At 43.5% G+C, this 19838-nt stretch overlaps 1 protein-coding gene across 2 annotated transcripts in view; it reads left to right on the top strand.

Annotated features, from left to right (window-relative positions):
• The window catches only part of LOC106572527 (lysophosphatidic acid receptor 1), an 86592-nt gene extending 66958 nt beyond the window's left edge, over positions 1-19634 (top strand). The window contains exon 3 of one of the 2 annotated variants that reach the window (XM_014146779.2): positions 19226-19634. In XM_014146779.2, the coding sequence (XP_014002254.1) occupies positions 19226-19533 (308 nt within the window). In that variant the 3' untranslated portion in view covers positions 19534-19634. The remainder of the gene's footprint in view (positions 1-19225) is intronic. The other variant, XM_014146771.2, reaches the window with a different exon arrangement.
• Positions 19635-19838: the final 204 nt, after the last annotated feature.

Genomic DNA, 19838 nt, shown 5'->3' on the forward strand with positions numbered 1-19838 from the left:
CCTAACATAGGCCACCTCAGGTAAACCCCGTGAAGAGGCTTCATTAGTTGAACCTTTGCTGATTCCTCTTTCTCCTCGTCTCTTTTACGCTTAAAATAAAATTGAATGGGCTTCATCTTTTAGCGATGTGTGCACGTTAATTTATAGCCTATACCGATACTATTATCCAGTGGTCACCTTTCTCTCTCTGACTGGACTGTTTCATCACAGAAAGCTACTGTGGTTGGTGCATGCTGCTTGTGGAATGTGGGACTTGTAGTTTTTAAACAATTAGCAGCGGGGGGGAAAATACATTACGGTAGGTTGTAATCTTTAATAGCACACTGTGCTCGTAAATAAAAAAAAATCTCTTCGCACATATCTATTTTTAGGGGCAAATGTGAGTGAAATACTCGCGCTGTAGAGCCCTGTTTTCAGAAGATAGCCCTATTTGGTAAAAGACCAAGTCCATATTATTTACATTTACATTTAAGTCATTTAGCAGACGCTCTTATCCAGAGCGACTTACAAATTGGTGCATTCACCTTATAATATCCAGTGGAACAACCACTTTACAATAGTGCATCTAAATCTTTTAAGGGGGGGGTTAGAAGGATTACTTTATCCTATCCCAGGTATTCCTTGAAGAGGTGGGGTTTCAGGTGACTCCGGAAGGTGGTGATTGACTCCGCTGTCCTGGCGTCGTGAGGGAGCTTGTTCCACCATTGGGGTGCCAGAGCAGCGAACAGTTTTGACTGGGCTGAGCGGGAACTGTGCTTCCTCAGAGGTAGGGAGGCGAGCAGGCCAGAGGTGGATGAACGCAGTGCCCTTGTTTGGGTGTAGGGCCTGATCAGAGCCTGAAGGTACGGAGGTGCCGTTCCCCTCACAGCTCCATAGGCAAGCACCATGGTCTTGTAGCGGATGCGAGCTTCGACTGGAAGCCAGTGGAGAGAGCGGAGGAGCGGTGTGACGTGATTTGGTAAGAACAGCTGAAATAAGCAAAGAGAAATGACAGTCCATCATTACTTTATGACCCGAAGGTCAGTCAATACGGAGAATTTCAAGAACTTTGAAAGTTTCAAGTGCAGTCTCAAACACCATCAAGTGCTATGATGAAACTGGCTCTCATGAGGACCGCCACAGGAAAGGAAGACCCAGAGTTACCTCTGCTGCAGAGGATAAATTCATTAGAGTTACCAGCCTCAGATTGCAGCCTAAATAAATAAATGCTTCACAGAGTTCAAGTAACAGACACATCTCAACATCAACTTTTTTTTATTTAAATGTAACCTTTATTTAACTAGGCAAGTCAGTTAAGAACAGATTCTTATTTTCAATGACAGCCTATCGGGGAACAGTGCCTCAACTGCCTTGTTCAGGGGCAGAACGACAGATTTTTACCTTGTCAGCTCAGGGATTCGATCCAGCAACCTTTCGGTTACTGGCCCAACACTCTAAACACTAGGCTACCTGCCGCCCATGTTCAAAGGAGACGTCGTGAATCAGTATCAGTAGTAGAGACCTATGTTTCCTGTTTCTATAATCATGTCTCACAATAATATATGGAAAATACACTTGAAACGCAGCCATATATTCTTGTCTCATATACTTGTATTAGGTGAATTCATTTGAATTCAATCACTTTTTGACAGCATCCCTTCTGATTTAAATAAAACTTTCCGTACATGTTTGCAGATGGAAAAAGTAGTCAGGAAGTGATTTTAGGACCTGAATACCAACACATTCAGGAGATGGAGGTGCCTAAAGTGGACTCATTTTGCAAACCCCACCATATCATGAGACATGTTTTTGTCACTGAAAAAGATAAAACTCAACTGTTTATATCATTTAAAAGCTTACAAACAGGGTTGTCCCAAAAAATACAAATAAACAGACTTTTTGTTTTTACCTTTAACGGCAATTATCTAAAAACGTGTATACTCAGATTTTTTTCTGTTGTAGCTTAGACCCTACTTTACATAATTTGAGTTTTTTTTGTGTCGTGCCCGCCATCGGTTGAGACACAGCATGCTCCTGAATACAGGGTGGGTGTCACTTCAATCATAGAAACAGAATTCATAGAATGGACCTATCCCTTCAGAACACTGTAATTTAGCTGGTACACCATTGAAATTAAATAGAATTTGAACTTCGTAATTACTACCACAAAGATGGCCGCCTGTCCACCCACCATCGACTGTGAACATAAATGGTCATGTCTAACGTTTTTTGGGGCACTAAGCAAATTGTAGGTTTTGTGAGAGGAAACTTGAATGTTGTGAGAATTTTGTGCAACTTCGGTGTGCGTTTACAGTGAACACTGAGGCTGTAACCCTTAGTGTTAGACAGTAGCCAATAGGATGAACCCTGACAGTTTCAGTAGCCAATAGGCTGAACCCTGACCAGTTTTAGACAGTAGCCAATAGGATGAACCCTGACAGTTTCAGTAGCCAATAGGCTGAACCCTGACCAGTTTTAGACAGTAGCCAATAGGCTGAACCCTGACAGTTTTAGACAGTAGCCAATAGGCTGAACCCTGACAGTTTCAGTAGCCAATAGGCTGAACCCTGACCAGTTTTAGACAGTAGCCAATAGGATGAACCCTGACAGTTTCAGTAGCCAATAGGCTGAACCCTGACCAGTTTTAGACAGTAGCCAATAGGATGAACCCTGACAGTTTCAGTAGCCAATAGGCTGAACCCTGACCAGTTTTAGACAGTAGCCAATAGGCTGAACCCTGACCAGTTTTAGACAGCAGCCAATAGGCTGTAACCCTTAGTGTTAGACAGTAGCCAATAGGATGAACCCTGACAGTTATAGACAGTAGCCAATATGCTGTAACCCTTAGTGTTAGACAGTAGCCAATAGGCTGAACCCTTAGTGTTAGACAGTAGCCAATAGGCTGAACCCTGACAGTTTCAGTAGCCAATAGGCTGAACCCTTACAGTTTAGACAGTAGCCAATAGGCTGAACCCTGACAGTTTAAGTAGCCAATAGGCTGAACCCTGACAGTTTCAGTAGCCAATAGGCTGAACCCTGACAGTTATACATTTACATTACATTTAAGTCATTTAGCAGACGCTCTTATCCAGAGCGACTTACAAATTGGTGCATTCACCTTATGATATGTAGTGGAACAACCACTTTACAATAGTGCATCAAATCTTTTAAGGGGGGGGGTTAGAAGGATTACTTTATCCTATCCTAGGTATTCCTTAAAGAGGTGGGGTTTCAGGTGTCTCCGGAAGGTGGTGACTGACTCCGCTGTCCTGGCGTCGTGAGGGAGCTTGTTCCACCATTGGGGTGCCAGAGCAGCGAACAGTTTTGACTGGGCTGAGCGGGAACTGTGCTTCCTCAGAGGTAGGGGGGCCAGCAGGCCAGTGGTGGATGAACGCAGTGCCCTTGTTTGGGTGTAGGGCCTGATCAGAGCCTGAAGGTATGGAGGTGCCGTTGCCTTCACAGCTCCGTAGGCAATCACCATGGTCTTGTAGCGGATGTGAGCTTCAACTGGAAGCCAGTGGAGAAAGCGGAGGAGCGGGGTGACGTGAGAGAACTTGGGAAGGTTGAACACCAGACGGGCTGCGGCGTTCTGGATGAGTTGTAGGGGTTTAATGGCACAGGCAGGGAGCCCAGCCAACAGCGAGTTGCAGTAATCCAGACGGGAGATGACAAGTGCCTGGATTAGGACCTGCGCCGCTTCCTGTGTGAGGCAGGGTCGTACTCTGCGAATGTTAGACAGTAGACAATAGGCTGAACCCTTACAGTTATAGACAGTAGCCAATAGGCTGAACCCTGACAGTTTCAGTAGCCAATAGGCTGAACCCTGACAGTTTCAGTAGCCAATAGGCTGAACCCTTAGTTATAGACAGTAGCCAATAGGCTGAACCCTGACAGTTTCAGTAGCCAATAGGCTGAACCCTTACAGTTTAGACAGTAGCCAATAGGCTGAACCCTGACCAGTTTTAGACAGTAGCCAATAGGCTGAACCCTGACAGTTTCAGTAGCCAATAGGCTGAACCCTTAGTTATAGACAGTAGCCAATAGGCTGAACCCTGACAGTTTCAGTAGCCAATAGGCTGTAACCCTTACAGTTTAGACAGTAGCCAATAGGCTGAACCCTGACAGTTTCAGTAGCCAATAGGCTGAACCCTGACAGTTTCAGTAGCCAATAGGCTGAACCCTGACAGTTTCAGTAGCCAATAGGCTGAACCCTGACAGTTTCAGTAGCCAATAGGCTGAACCCTGACAGTTTCAGTAGCCAATAGGCTGAACCCTGACAGTTTTAGACAGTAGCCAATAGGCTGAACCCTTACAGTGTTAGACAGTAGCCAATAGGCTTAACCCTGACAGTTTCAGTAGCCAATAGGCTGAACCCTGACAGTTTTAGACAGTAGCCAATAGGATGAACCCTTACAGTTTCAGTAGCCAATAGGCTGAACCTTGACAGTTTTAGACAGTAGCCAATAGGCTGAACCCTGACAGTTTTAGACAGTAGCCAATAGGCTGAACCCTTACAGTTTCAGTAGCCAATAGGCTGAACCCTGACAGTTTTAGACAGTAGCCAATAGGCTGAACCCTGACAGTTTCAGTAGCCAATAGGCTGAACCCTGACAGTTTTAGACAGTAGCCAATAGGCTGAACCCTGACAGTTTTAGACAGTAGCCAATAGGCTGAACCCTGACAGTTTTAGACAGTAGCCAATAGGTTATTGTGGATATTGGAGCATAATGTCGGTCTACCAACAAAACCAATGGAGCAAATCACTTAACATTTTCACATGGAAATAGCTTTTTATTTCTATGATATAGTCTACAGTAGTCTATATGAGGTGTTCAGGCCTACAGTAGTCTATATAAGGTGTTCAGGCCTACAGTAGTCTATATGAGGTGTTCAGGCCTACAGTAGTCTATATGGGGTGTTAAATACAGACCTACAGTAGTCTATATGAGGTGTTCAGGCCTACAGTAGTCTATATGAGGTGTTCAGGCCTACAGTAGTCTATAAAGGTGTTCAGGCCTACAGTAGTCTATATGAGGTGTTCAGGCCTACAGTAGTCTATATGAGGTGTTCAGGTCTACAGTAGTCTTTTTGAGGTGTTCAGGTCTACAGTAGTCTATATGAGGTGTTCAGGCCTACAGTAGTTTATATGAGGTGCTGTGCAGGTCTACAGTAGTCTATATGAGGTGTTCAGGCCTACAGTAGTCTATATAAGAGGTGTTCAGGCCTACAGTAGTCTATATGAGGTGTTCAGGTGTTCAGGCCTACAGTAGTCTATATGAGGTGTTCAGGTCTACAGTAGTCTATATGAGGTGTTCAGGTCTACAGTAGTCTATATGAGGTGTTCATGCCTACAGTAGTCTATATGAGGTGTTCAGGCCTACAGTAGTCTATATGAGGTGTTCAGGCCTACAGTAGTCTATATGGGGTGTTAAATACAGACCTACAGTAGTCTATATGAGGTGTTCAGGCCTACAGTAGTCTATATGAGGTGTTCAGGCCTACAGTAGTCTATAAAGGTGTTCAGGCCTACAGTAGTCTATATGAGGTGTTCAGGCCTACAGTAGTCTATATGAGGTGTTCAGGTCTACAGTAGTCTATGGAACCCTGACCTGTTCACCGGACGTGCTTGTTGCACCCTCGACAACTACTATGATTATTATTATTTGACCATGCTGGTCATTTATGAACATTTTAACATTTTAACATCTTGACCATGTTCTGTTATAATATCCACCCTGCACAGCCAGAAGAGGACTGGCCACCCCTCATAGCCTGGTTCCTCTCTAGGTTTCTTCCTAGGTTTTTGGCCTTTCTAGGGAGTTTTTCCTAGGGAGTTTTTCCTAGCCACCGTGCTTCTTTCACATGCTTTGCTTGCTGTTTGGGGTTTTAGGCTGGGTTTCTGTACAGCACTTTGAGATATATAGTCTATATGAGGTGTTCAGGCCTACAGTAGTCTATATGAGGTGTTAAATACAGACCTACAGTAGTCTATATGAGGTGTTCAGGCCTACAGTAGTCTATATGAGGTGTTCAGGTCTACAGTAGTCTATATGAGGTGTTAAATACAGACCTACAGTAGTCTATATGAGGTGTTCAGGCCTACAGTAGCCTATATGAGGTGTTCAGGTCTACAGTAGTCTATATGAGGTGTTCAGGTCTACAGTAGTCTATATGAGGTGTTCAGGTTTACAGTAGTCTATATGAGGTGTTCAGTTCTACAGTAGTCTATATGAGGTGTTCAGGTCTACAGTAGTCTATATAAGGTGTTCAGGCTTACAGTAGTCTATATAAGGTGTTCAGGTCTACAGTAGTCTATATGAGGTGTTCAGGCCTACAGTAGCCTATATGAGGTGTTCAGGTCTACAGTAGTCTATATGAGGTGTTCAGGCCTACAGTAGTCTATATGAGGTGTTCAGGTCTACAGTAGTCTATATGAGGTGTTCAGGCCTACAGTAGTCTATATGAGGTGGTGTGCAGGTCTACAGTAGTCTATATGAGGTGTTCAGGCCTACAGTAGTCTATATGAGGTGTTCAGGTCTACAGTAGTCTATATGAGGTGGTGTGCAGGTCTACAGTAGTCTATATGAGGTGTTCAGGTCTACAGTAGTCTATATGAGGTGTTCAGGCCTACAGTAGTCTATATGAGGTGTTCAGGCCTACAGTAGTCTATATGAGGTGTTCAGGCCTACAGTAGTCTATATGAGGTGTTCAGGTCTACAGTAGTCTATATGAGGTGTTAAATACAGACCTACAGTAGTCTATATGAGGTGTTCAGGTCTACAGTAGTCTATATGAGGTGTTCAGGCCTACAGTAGTCTATATGAGGCGTTCAGGCTTACAGTAGTCTATATGAGGTGTTCAGGCCTACAGTAGTCTATATGAGGTGTTCAGGCCTACAGTAGTCTATATGAGGTGTTCAGGTCTACAGTAGTCTATATGAGGTGTTCAGGCCTACAGTAGTCTATATGAGGTGGTGTGCAGCTCTACAGTAGTCTATATGAGGTGTTCAGGCCTACAGTAATCTATGAGGTGGTGTGCAGGACTACAGTAGTCTATATGAGGTGTTCAGGTCTACAGTAGTCTATATGAGGTGTTCAGGCCTACAGTAGTCTATATGAGGTGTTCAGGCCTACAGTAGTCTATATGAGGTGTTCAGGCCTACAGTAGTCTATATGTTGTGTTCAGACCTACAGTAGTCTATATGAGGTGTTCAGGTCTACAGTAGTCTATATGTGGTGTTAAATACAGACCTACAGTAGTCTATATGAGGTGTTCAGGCCTACAGTAGTCTATATGAGGTGTTCAGGCCTGCAGTAGTCTATATGAGGTGTTCAGGTGTTCAGGCCTACAGTAGTCTATATGAGGTGTTCAGGTCTACAGTAGTCTATATGAGGTGTTCAGGCCTACAGTAGTCTATATGAGGTGTTCAGGTCTACAGTAGTCTATATGAGGTGTTCAGGCCTACAGTAGTCTATATGAGGTGTTCAGGCCTACAGTAGTCTATATGAGGTGTTCAGGCCTACAGTAGTCTATATGTGGTGTTCAGGCCTACAGTAGTCTATATGAGGTGTTCAGGCCTACAGTAGTCTATATGAGGTGTTCAGGCCTACAGTAGTCTACATGAGGTGTTAAATACAGACCTACAGTAGTCTATATGAGGTGTTCAGGTCTACAGTAGTCTATATGAGGTGTTCAGGCCTACAGTAGTCTATATGAGGTGTTCAGGCCTACATTAGACTATATGAGGTGTTCAGGCCTACAGTAGTCTATATGAGGTGTTCAGGCCTACAGTAGTCTATATGAGGTGTTCAGGCCTACAGTAGTCTATATAAGAGGTGTTCAGGCCTACAGTAGTCTATATGAGGTGTTCAGGCCTACAGTAGTCTATATGAGGTGTTAAATACAGACCTACAGTAGTCTATATGAGGTGTTCAGGCCTACAGTAGTCTATATGAGGTGTTCAGGTCTACAGTAGTCTATATGAGGTGTTAAATACAGACCTACAGTAGTCTATATGAGGTGTTCAGGCCTACAGTAGTCTATATGAGGTGTTCAGTTCTACAGTAGTCTATATGAGGTGTTCAGGTCTACAGTAGTCTATTTGAGGTGTTCAGGCCTACAGTAGTCTATATGAGGTGTTCAGGCCTACAGTAGTCTATATGAGGTGTTCAGGTCTACAGTAGTCTATATGAGGTGTTAAATACAGACCTACAGTAGTCTATATGAGGTGTTCAGGCCTACAGTAGTCTATATGAGGTGTTCAGGTCTACAGTAGTCTATGGAACCCTGACCTGTTCACCGGACGTGCTTGTTGCACCCTCGACAACTACTATGATTATTATTATTTGACCATGCTGGTCATTTATGAACATTTTAACATCTTGACCATGTTCTGTTATAATATCCACCCTGCACAGCCAGAAGAGGACTGGCCACCCCTCATAACCTGGTTCCTCTCTAGGTTTCTTCCTAGGTTTTTGGCCTTTCTAGGGAGTTTTTCCTAGGGAGTTTTTCCTAGCCACCGTGCTTCTTTCACATGCTTTGCTTGCTGTTTGGGGTTTTAGGCTGGGTTTCTGTACAGCACTTTGAGATATATAGTCTATATGAGGTGTTCAGGCCTACAGTAGTCGATAGGAGGTGTTCAGGTCTACAGTAGTCTATATGAGGTGTTAAATACAGACCTACAGTAGTCTATATGAGGTGTTCAGGTCTACAGTAGTCTATATGAGGTGTTCAGGCCTACAGTAGTCTATATGAGGTGGTGTGCAGGTCTACAGTAGTCTATATGAGGTGGTGTGCAGGTCTAAAGTAGTCTATATGAGGTGTTCAGGTCTACAGTAGTCTATATGAGGTGTTCAGGCCTACAGTAGTCTATATGAGGTGTTCAGGCCTACAGTAGTCTATATGAGGTGTTCAGGCCTACAGTAGTCTATATGAGGTGTTAAAACAGGCCTACAGTAGTCTATATGAGGTGTTCAGGCCTACAGTAGTCTATATGAGGTGTTCAGGTCTACAGTAGTCTATATGAGGTGTTAATCAGGCCTACAGTAGTCTATATGAGGTGTTCAGGCCTACAGTAGTCTATATGAGGTGTTCAGGCTCTACAGTAGTCTATATGAGGTGTTCAGGTCTACAGTAGTCTATATGAGGTGTTCAGGCCTACAGTAGTCTATATGAGGTGTTCAGGCCTACAGTAGTCTATATGAGGTGTTCAGGCCTACAGTAGTCTATATGAGGTGTTAAATACAGGCCTACAGTAGTCTATATGAGGTGTTCAGGCCTACAGTAGTCTATATGAGGTGTTCAGGTCTACAGTAGTCTATGATGAGGTGTTCACCGGACGTGCTTGTTGCACCTGACAAGTACTATGATTATTAGTAGACCATGCTGGTCATTTATGAGGTTTTAACATCTTGACCAGTAGTCTGTTATAGGTGTCCAGGCCTGCAGTAGTCTAGAAGAGGATGGCCAGGCCTCATAACCTGGTTCCTCTCTAGGTTTCTTCCTAGGTTTTTGGCCTTACAGTAGTTTTCTAGGGAGGTGTTCCTAGCCACAGTAGCTCTACATGCTTTGCTTGCTGTTTGGGGTGTTTAGGCTGGGTTTCTGTACAGCACTTTGAGATACAGTAGTCTATATGAGGTGTTCAGGCCTACAGTAGTCTATAGGAGGTGTTCAGGTCTACAGTAGTCTATATGAGGTGTTAAATACAGACCTACAGTAGTCTATATGAGGTGTTCAGGTCTACAGTAGTCTATATGAGGTGTTCAGGCCTACAGTAGTCTATATGAGGTGGTGTGCAGGTCTACAGTAGTCTATATGAGGTGGTGTGCAGGTCTAAAGTAGTCTATATGAGGTGTTCAGGTCTACAGTAGTCTATATGAGGTGTTCAGGCCTACAGTAGTCTATATGAGGTGTTCAGGCCTACAGTAGTCTATATGAGGTGTTCAGGCCTACAGTAGTCTATATGAGGTGTTCAGGTCTACAGTAGTCTATATAAGGTGTTAAATACAGACCTACAGTCGTCTATATGAGGTGTTCAGGTCTACAGTAGTCTATATGAGGTGTTCAGGTCTACAGTAGTCTATATGAGGTGTTCAGGCCTACAGTAGTCTATATGAGGTGTTCAGGCCTACAGTAGTCTATATGAGGTGTTCAGGCCTACAGTAGTCTATATGAGGTGTTCAGGCCTACAGTAGTCTATATGAGGTGTTCAGGTCTACAGTAGTCTATATGAGGTGTTCAGGTCTACAGTAGTCTATATGAGGTGTTCAGGCCTACAGTAGTCTATATGAGGTGGTGTGCAGGTCTACAGTAGTCTATATGAGGTGTTCAGGCCTACAGTAGTCTATGAGGTGGTGTGCAGGACTACAGTAGTCTATATGAGGTGTTCAGGTCTACAGTAGTCTATATGAGGTGTTCAGGCCTACAGTAGTCTATATGAGGTGTTCAGGCCTACAGTAGTCTATATGAGGTGTTCAGGTCTACAGTAGTCTATATGAGGTGTTCAGGCCTACAGTAGTCTATATGAGGTGTTCAGGTCTACAGTAGTCTATATGTGGTGTTAAATACAGACCTACAGTAGTCTATATGAGGTGTTCAGGCCTACAGTAGTCTATATGAGGTGTTCAGGCCTACAGTAGTCTATATGAGGTGTTCAGGTGTTCAGGCCTACAGTAGTCTATATGAGGTGTTCAGGTCTACAGTAGTCTATATGAGGTGTTCAGGCCTACAGTAGTCTATATGAGGTGTTCAGGTCTACAGTAGTCTATATGAGGTGTTCAGGCCTACAGTAGTCTATATGAGGTGTTCAGGCCTACAGTAGTCTATATGAGGTGTTCAGGCCTACAGTAGTCTATATGAGGTGTTCAGGTCTACAGTAGTCTATATGTGGTGTTAAATACAGACCTACAGTAGTCTATATGAGGTGTTCAGGCCTACAGTAGTCTATATGAGGTGTTCAGGCCTACAGTAGTCTATATGAGGTGTTCAGGTGTTCAGGCCTACAGTAGTCTATATGAGGTGTTCAGGTCTACAGTAGTCTATATGAGGTGTTCAGGCCTACAGTAGTCTATATGAGGTGTTCAGGTCTACAGTAGTCTATATGAGGTGTTCAGGCCTACAGTAGTCTATATGAGGTGTTCAGGCCTACAGTAGTCTATATGAGGTGTTCAGGCCTACAGTAGTCTATATGAGGTGTACAGGTCTACAGTAGTCTATATGAGGTGTTCAGGCCTACAGTAGTCTATATGAGGTGTTCAGGTCTACAGTAGTCTATATGAGGTGTTCAGGCCTACAGTAGTCTATATGAGGTGTTCAGGCCTACAGTAGTCTATATGAGGTGTTCAGGCCTACAGTAGTCTATATGTGGTGTTCAGGCCTACAGTAGTCTATATGAGGTGTTCAGGCCTACAGTAGTCTATATGAGGCGGTGTGCAGGTCTACAGTAGTCTATATGAGGTCTTCAGGCCTACAGTAGTCTATATGAGGTGGTGTGCAGGTCTACAGTAGTCTATATGAGGTGTTCAGGTCTACAGTAGTCTATATGAGGTGTTCAGGTCTACAGTAGTCTATATGAGGTGTTCAGGTCTACAGTAGTCTATATGTGGTGTTAAATACAGACCTACAGTAGTCTATATGAGGTGTTCTGGTCTACAGTAGTCTATATGAGGTGTTCAGGCCTACAGTAGTCTATATGAGGTGTTCAGGTCTACAGTAGTCTATATGAGGTGTTCAGGTCTACAGTAGTCTATATGAGGTGTTCAGGTCTACAGTAGTCTAAATTAGGTGTTCAGGCCTACAGTAGTCTATATGAGGTGTTCAGGCCTACAGTAGTCTATATGAGGTGTTCAGGCCAACAGTAGTCTATATGAGGTGTTCAGGTCTACAGTAGTCTATATGAGGTGTTCAGGCCTACAGTAGTCTATATGAGGTGTTAAATACAGACCTACAGTAGTTTATATGAGGTGTTCAGGCCTACAGTAGACTATATGAGGTGTTCAGGTCTACAGTAGTCTATATGAGGTGTTAAATACAGACCTACAGTAGTCTATATGAGGTGTTCAGGCCTACAGTAGTCTATATGAGGTGTTCAGTTCTGCAGTAGTCTATATGAGGTGTTCAGGTCTACAGTAGTCTATATGAGGTGTTCAGGCCTACAGTAGTCTATATGAGGTGTTCAGGCCTACAGTAGTCTATATGAGGTGTTCAGGTCTACAGCAGTCTATATGAGGTGTTCAGGCCTACAGTAGTCTATATGAGGTGTTCAGGCCTACAGTAGTCTATATGAGGCGGTGTGCAGGTCTACAGTAGTCTATGAGGTGGTGTGCAGGTCTACAGTAGTCTATATGAGGTGTTCAGGTCTACAGTAGTCTATATGAGGTGTTCAGGCCTACAGTAGTCTATATGAGGTGTTCAGGTCTACAGTAGTCTATATGAGGTGTTCAGGCCTACAGTAGTCTATATGAGGTGTTCAGGTCTACAGTAGTCTATATGAGGTGTTCAGGCCTACAGTAGTCTATATGAGGTGTTCAGGTCTACAGTAGTCTATATGAGGTCTTCAGGCCTACAGTAGTCTATATGAGGTGGTGTGCAGGTCTACAGTAGTCTAAATGAGGTGTTCAGGCCTACAGTAGTCTATATGAGGTGTTCAGGTGTTCAGGCCTACAGTAGTCTATATGAGGTGTTCAGGTCTACAGTAGTCTATATGAGGTGTTCAGGCCTACAGTAGTCTATATGAGGTGTTCAGGTCTACAGTAGTCTATATGAGGTGTTCAGGCCTACAGTAGTCTATATGAGGTGTTCAGGCCTACAGTAGTCTATATGAGGTGTTCAGGCCTACAGTAGTCTATATGAGGTGTTCAGGTCTACAGTAGTCTATATGTGGTGTTAAATACAGACCTACAGTAGTCTATATGAGGTGTTCAGGCCTACAGTAGTCTATATGAGGTGTTCAGGCCTACAGTAGTCTATATGAGGTGTTCAGGTGTTCAGGCCTACAGTAGTCTATATGAGGTGTTCAGGTCTACAGTAGTCTATATGAGGTGTTCAGGCCTACAGTAGTCTATATGAGGTGTTCAGGTCTACAGTAGTCTATATGAGGTGTTCAGGCCTACAGTAGTCTATATGAGGTGTTCAGGCCTACAGTAGTCTATATGAGGTGTTCAGGCCTACAGTAGTCTATATGAGGTGTACAGGTCTACAGTAGTCTATATGAGGTGTTCAGGCCTACAGTAGTCTATATGAGGTGTTCAGGTCTACAGTAGTCTATATGAGGTGTTCAGGCCTACAGTAGTCTATATGAGGTGTTCAGGCCTACAGTAGTCTATATGAGGTGTTCAGGCCTACAGTAGTCTATATGTGGTGTTCAGGCCTACAGTAGTCTATATGAGGTGTTCAGGCCTACAGTAGTCTATATGAGGCGGTGTGCAGGTCTACAGTAGTCTATATGAGGTCTTCAGGCCTACAGTAGTCTATATGAGGTGGTGTGCAGGTCTACAGTAGTCTATATGAGGTGTTCAGGTCTACAGTAGTCTATATGAGGTGTTCAGGTCTACAGTAGTCTATATGAGGTGTTCAGGTCTACAGTAGTCTATATGTGGTGTTAAATACAGACCTACAGTAGTCTATATGAGGTGTTCTGGTCTACAGTAGTCTATATGAGGTGTTCAGGCCTACAGTAGTCTATATGAGGTGTTCAGGTCTACAGTAGTCTATATGAGGTGTTCAGGTCTACAGTAGTCTATATGAGGTGTTCAGGTCTACAGTAGTCTAAATTAGGTGTTCAGGCCTACAGTAGTCTATATGAGGTGTTCAGGCCTACAGTAGTCTATATGAGGTGTTCAGGCCAACAGTAGTCTATATGAGGTGTTCAGGTCTACAGTAGTCTATATGAGGTGTTCAGGCCTACAGTAGTCTATATGAGGTGTTAAATACAGACCTACAGTAGTTTATATGAGGTGTTCAGGCCTACAGTAGACTATATGAGGTGTTCAGGTCTACAGTAGTCTATATGAGGTGTTAAATACAGACCTACAGTAGTCTATATGAGGTGTTCAGGCCTACAGTAGTCTATATGAGGTGTTCAGTTCTACAGTAGTCTATATGAGGTGTTCAGGTCTACAGTAGTCTATATGAGGTGTTCAGGCCTACAGTAGTCTATATGAGGTGTTCAGGCCTACAGTAGTCTATATGAGGTGTTCAGGTCTACAGCAGTCTATATGAGGTGTTCAGGCCTACAGTAGTCTATATGAGGTGTTCAGGCCTACAGTAGTCTATATGAGGCGGTGTGCAGGTCTACAGTAGTCTATATGAGGTCTTCAGGCCTACAGTAGTCTATATGAGGTGGTGTGCAGGTCTACAGTAGTCTATATGAGGTGTTCAGGTCTACAGCAGTCTATATGAGGTGTTCAGGCCTACAGTAGTCTATATGAGGTGTTCAGGTCTACAGTAGTCTATATGAGGTGTTCAGTTCTACAGTAGTCTATATGAGGTGTTCAGGTCTACAGTAGTCTATATGAGGTGTTCAGGCCTACAGTAGTCTATATGAGGTGTTCAGGCCTACAGTAGTCTATATGAGGTGTTCAGGTCTACAGCAGTCTATATGAGGTGTTCAGGCCTACAGTAGTCTATATGAGGTGTTCAGGCCTACAGTAGTCTATATGAGGTGTTCAGGCCTACAGTAGTCTATATGAGGCGGTGTGCAGGTCTACAGTAGTCTATATGAGGTCTTCAGGCCTACAGTAGTCTATATGAGGTGGTGTGCAGGTCTACAGTAGTCTAAATGAGGTGTTCAGGCCTACAGTAGTCTATATGAGGTGTTCAGGTCTACAGTAGTCTATATGAGTTGTTCAGGTCTACAGTAGTCTATATGAGGTGTTCAGGTCTACAGTAGTCTATATGAGGTGTTCAGGTCTACAGTAGTCTATATGAGGTGTTCATGCCGACAGTAGTCTATATGAGGTGTTCAGGCCTACAGTAGTCTATATGAGGTGTTCAGGCCTACAGTAGTCTATATGTGGTGTTCAGACCTACAGTAGTCTATATGAGGTGTTCAGGTCTACAGTAGTCTATATGAGGTGTTACAGACCTACAGTAGTCTATATGAGGTGTTTACAGGTCTACAGTAGTCTATATGAGGTGTTCTGGTCTACAGTAGTCTATATGAGGTGTTCAGGTCTACAGTAGTCTATATGAGGTGTTCAGGTCTACAGTAGTCTATATGAGGTGTTCAGGTCTACAGTAGTCTATATGAGGTGTTCAGGTCTACAGTAGTCTATATGAGGTGTTCAGGCCTACAGTAGTCTATATGAGGTGTTCAGGCCAACAGTAGTCTATATGAGGTGTTCAGGTCTACAGTAGTCTATATGAGGTGTTCAGGCCTACAGTAGTCTATATGAGGTGTTAAATACAGACCTACAGTAGTTTATATGAGGTGTTCAGGCCTACAGTAGACTATATGAGGTGTTCAGGTCTACAGTAGTCTATATGAGGTGTTAAATACAGACCTACAGTAGTCTATGTGAGGTGTTCAGGCCTACAGTAGTCTATATGAGGTGTTCAGTTCTACAGTAGTCTATATGAGGTGTTCAGGTCTACAGTAGTCTATATGAGGTGTTCAGGCCTACAGTAGTCTATATGAGGTGTTCAGGCCTACAGTAGTCTATATGAGGTGTTCAGGTCTACAGTAGTCTATATGAGGTGTTAAATACAGACCTACAGTAGTCTATATGAGGTGTTAAATACAGACCTACAGTAGTCTATATGAGGTGTTCAGGTCTACAATAGTCAATATGAGGTGTTCAGGCCTACAGTAGTCTATATGAGGTGTTCAGGTCTACAGTAGTCTATATGAGGTGTTCAGGTCTACAGTAGTCTATATGAGGTCTTCAGGCCTACAGTAGTCTATATGAGGTGGTGTGCAGGTCTACAGTAGTCTATATGAGGTGTTCAGGTCTACAGTAGTCTATATGAGGTGTTCAGGCCTACAGTAGTCTATATGAGGTGTTCAGGTCTACAGTAGTCTATATGAGGTGTTCAGGTCTACAGTAGTCTATATGAGGTGTTCAGGTCTACAGTAGTCTATATGAGGTGTTCAGGCCTACAGTAGTCTATATGAGGTGTTCAGGCCTACAGTAGTCTATATGAGGTGTTCAGGCCTACAGTAGTCTATGTGGTGTTCAGACCTACAGTAGTCTATATGAGGTGTTCAGGTCTACAGTAGTCTATATGTGGTGTTAAATACAGACCTACAGTAGTCTATATGAGGTGTTCTGATCTACAGTAGTCTATATGAGGTGTTCAGGCCCACAGTAGTCTATATGAGGTGTTCAGGCCTACAGTAGTCTATATGAGGTGTTAAATACAGACCTACAGTAGTCTATATGAGGTGTTCAGGTCTACAGTAGTCAATATGAGGTGTTCAGGCCTACAGTAGTCTATATGAGGTGTTCAGGCCTACAGTAGTCTATATGAGGTGTTCAGGCCTACAGTAGTCTATATGAGGTGTTAAATACAGACCTACAGTAGTCTATATGAGGTGTTCAGGTCTACAGTAGTCTATATGAGGTGTTCAGGTCTACAGTAGTCTATATGAGGTGTTCAGGTTTACAGTAGTCTATATGAGGTGTTCAGGTCTATAGTAGTCTATATGAGGTGTTCAGGTCTACAGTAGTCTATATGAGGTGTTCAGGCCTACAGTAGTCTATATGAGGTGTTCAGGTCTACAGCAGTCTATGAGGTGTTCAGGTCTACAGTAGTCTATATGAGGTGTTCAGGCCTACAGTAGTCTATATGAGGTGTTCAGGCCTACAGTAGTCTATATGAGGTGTTCAGGTCTACAGTAGTCTATATGAGGTGTTCAGGCCTACAGTAGTCTATATGAGGTTTTCAGGCCTATAGTAGTCTATATGATGTGTTCAGGCCTACAGTAGTCTATATGTGGTGTTCAGGCCTACAGTAGTGTATATGAGGTGTTCAGGCCTACAGTAGTCTATATGAGGTGTTCAGGCCTACAGTAGTCTATATGAGGTGTTCAGGCCTACAGTAGTCTATATGAGGTGTTCAGGTCTACATTAGTCTATATGAGGTGTTAAATACAGACCTAATGTAGTCTATATGAGGTGTTAAATACAGACCTACAGTAGTCTATATGAGGTGTTCAGGCCTACAGTAGTCTATATGAGGTGTTCAGGCCTACAGTAGTCTATATGAGGTATTCAGGTCTACAGTAGTCTATATGAGGTGTTCAGGTCTACAGTAGTCTATATGAGGTGTTCAGGTCTACAGTAGTCTATATGAGGTGTTCAGGTCTACAGTAGTCTATATGAGGTGTTCAGGCCTACAGTAGTCTATATGAGGTGTTCAGGCCTACAGTAGTCTATATGAGGTGTTCAGGCCTACAGTAGTCTATATGAGGTGTTCAGGTCTACAGTAGTCTATATGAGGTGTTCAGGTGTTCAGGCCTACAGTAGTCTATATGAGGTGTTAAATACAGTCCTACAGTAGTCTATATGAGGTTTTCAGGTCTACAGTAGTCTATATGTGTTGTTTAATGCAGACCTACAATGCATGAGACTTTTTAAAATTCGTTTTTACATTTTACTTGGTCTGTAGCACCACGGGCCAAATACGTGACTGTAAATTGTATTGTGTTGAATGCAGGAAGCCACTTTACAAAATACAATTGTTTATTATTACCATACAGGGAATTAGACAATGTAAACTACCCTTCTGCCTATTGGCTAATTTACATATTAATTTTGTCTCAAAATACAACACTGCCCCTTTAATTAAGACATACGCTTTTTACCTGACTGGTTTTTGTGCTCTTGTAGGAAGCAGTAACCCCCCCATCTATAATTGGGCTAATAACTTGCTAACTAACAAAGAATATCTATAAATGTTCCCACGCGCGCCTCTGCATCTTAACTGATCTGAAAAGCTCGTTCACTATGCGGATGATTGACAGACCGTTGTGCTCTGGCTCTGCCTACAACAAAATCACACTCAATCTAGCAAAGTTACATTTGTTTTGGTTTGTTGCATTCAAATGGGGCTGATATGTTGTTGATTCGATCATAGAAACAACGTGGATTTATATACCACAAACTAATGGGGCGGATCGCTTGGCGCAGTTTAGAGGGGACACCGAATAGACTGTAACAATGTTTCAGTAGGTTTCCTATAGAGTATTGACACTATCATTTTTTTTTTTGTGGTACCGTTTGTAAGTGAATTTTACTAAATGTATCAGCCAAGATATGTCCCCCCCCTGTAGTCAAGTGCATGTTGTGTCTCAACAAACCTCTAATGTGAAATAAGGTCCAACATTTAGATACTTTAAGTTTTAACTTTTAAGGTTAAGAAATGAAGAAATTAAGTGTTTCTCAAGAAATTATAAAACAGTTTGACAATCCCTGCTTGTAAGCTTTTTAAAAGATATCCATCTTTTCCAGTAATGAAGACGTCTCGTGGTATGGTGAGGTATGTAGAATAGGTTAACTTTGAGAACATCTCCTGAATGTTTTGCCATTCAGGTCCCAAAAAATCACTTCCTGACCACTTCTACAATGGAAAAACATGTATGGTAGGTTTCATTCAAATCGAAAGGTGTGCTGTGAAAATATACAAGAGCAAGAATATGTGGCTACGTTTCAAATGTCTTTTCTATATAGAAATCAATAATTTTCGGTTGATTCAGACTAACTTCTGGCCACACTGAGCAGTCCCGTTCTCTAACCAATCATATCCCAGAGGTCAGATTAACGGAACAGTCCCGTTCTCTAACCAGTCATCTCCTATTGGTCAGATTAACGGAACAGTCCCGTTCTCTAACCAGTCATCTCCTATTGGTCAGATTAACGGAACAGTCCCGTTCTCTAACCAGTCATCTCCTATTGGTCAGATTAACGGAACAGTCCCTTTCTCTAACCAATCATCTCCCAGAGGTCAGATTAACGGAACAGTCCCGTTCTCTAACCAATCATCTTCAAGTGGTCAGATTAACGGAACAGTCCCGTTCTCTAACCAATCATCCTCTGGTAGTCAGATTAACGGAACAGTCCCGTTCTCTAACCAGTCATCCCCCGGTGGTCAGATTAACGGAACAGTCCTGTTCTCTAACCAATCATCTCCTATTGGTCAGATGAATCAATAAAATGTATATTCAAAGTGTTCTTTGTAAATGCAGTTCCTGATTCCTTTTTTGAAATCAGATTTTACTGAACAGTCTTACTTTTTCCTCCTCCAGGTGCGTTCATCGTCTGCTGGACTCCAGGCCTGGTTCTCATCCTCCTCGATGTGTTCTGTGCCAACTGTAACGTCCTGGACTTTGAGAAGTTCTTCCTGCTTCTGGCTGAGTTTAACTCTGCTATGAACCCAATCATATACAGCTACCGGGACAAGGAGATGAGCGCCACCTTCAAGCAGATCCTGTGCTGCCAGCGCCAGGAGAACGTTAACGGGACGGCAGCCGAGGGCTCTGACCGCTCAGCCTCCTCTATCAATCACACCGTGCTGAGTGGAGGGAAACAAAACAATGATCACTCAGTGGTCTGAGGAGAGGGACTGGAGATGGGAGGAGAGGAGAGGGACTGGGGCTGGAGAAAGGAGGAGAGGGACTGGGGCTGAGGAGAGGAGAGGGGCTGGAGACAGGAGGAGAGGGACTGGGGCTGGAGACAGGAGGAGAGGGACTGGGGCTGGAGACAGGAGGAGAGGGACTGGGGTTAGAGACGGGAGGAGAGGAGAGGGACTGAGGAGAGGGACTGGAGCTGAGAGGAGAGGGACTGGAGCTGAGAGGAGAGAGACTGGAGCTGGAGACAGGAGGAGAGGGACTGGAGACAGGAGGAGAGGGACTGGGGCTA

The sequence above is a fragment of the Salmo salar genome, chromosome ssa01 (assembly GCF_905237065.1).
Source record: "Salmo salar chromosome ssa01, Ssal_v3.1, whole genome shotgun sequence".
Taxonomy (NCBI): Eukaryota; Metazoa; Chordata; class Actinopteri; order Salmoniformes; family Salmonidae; genus Salmo; species Salmo salar.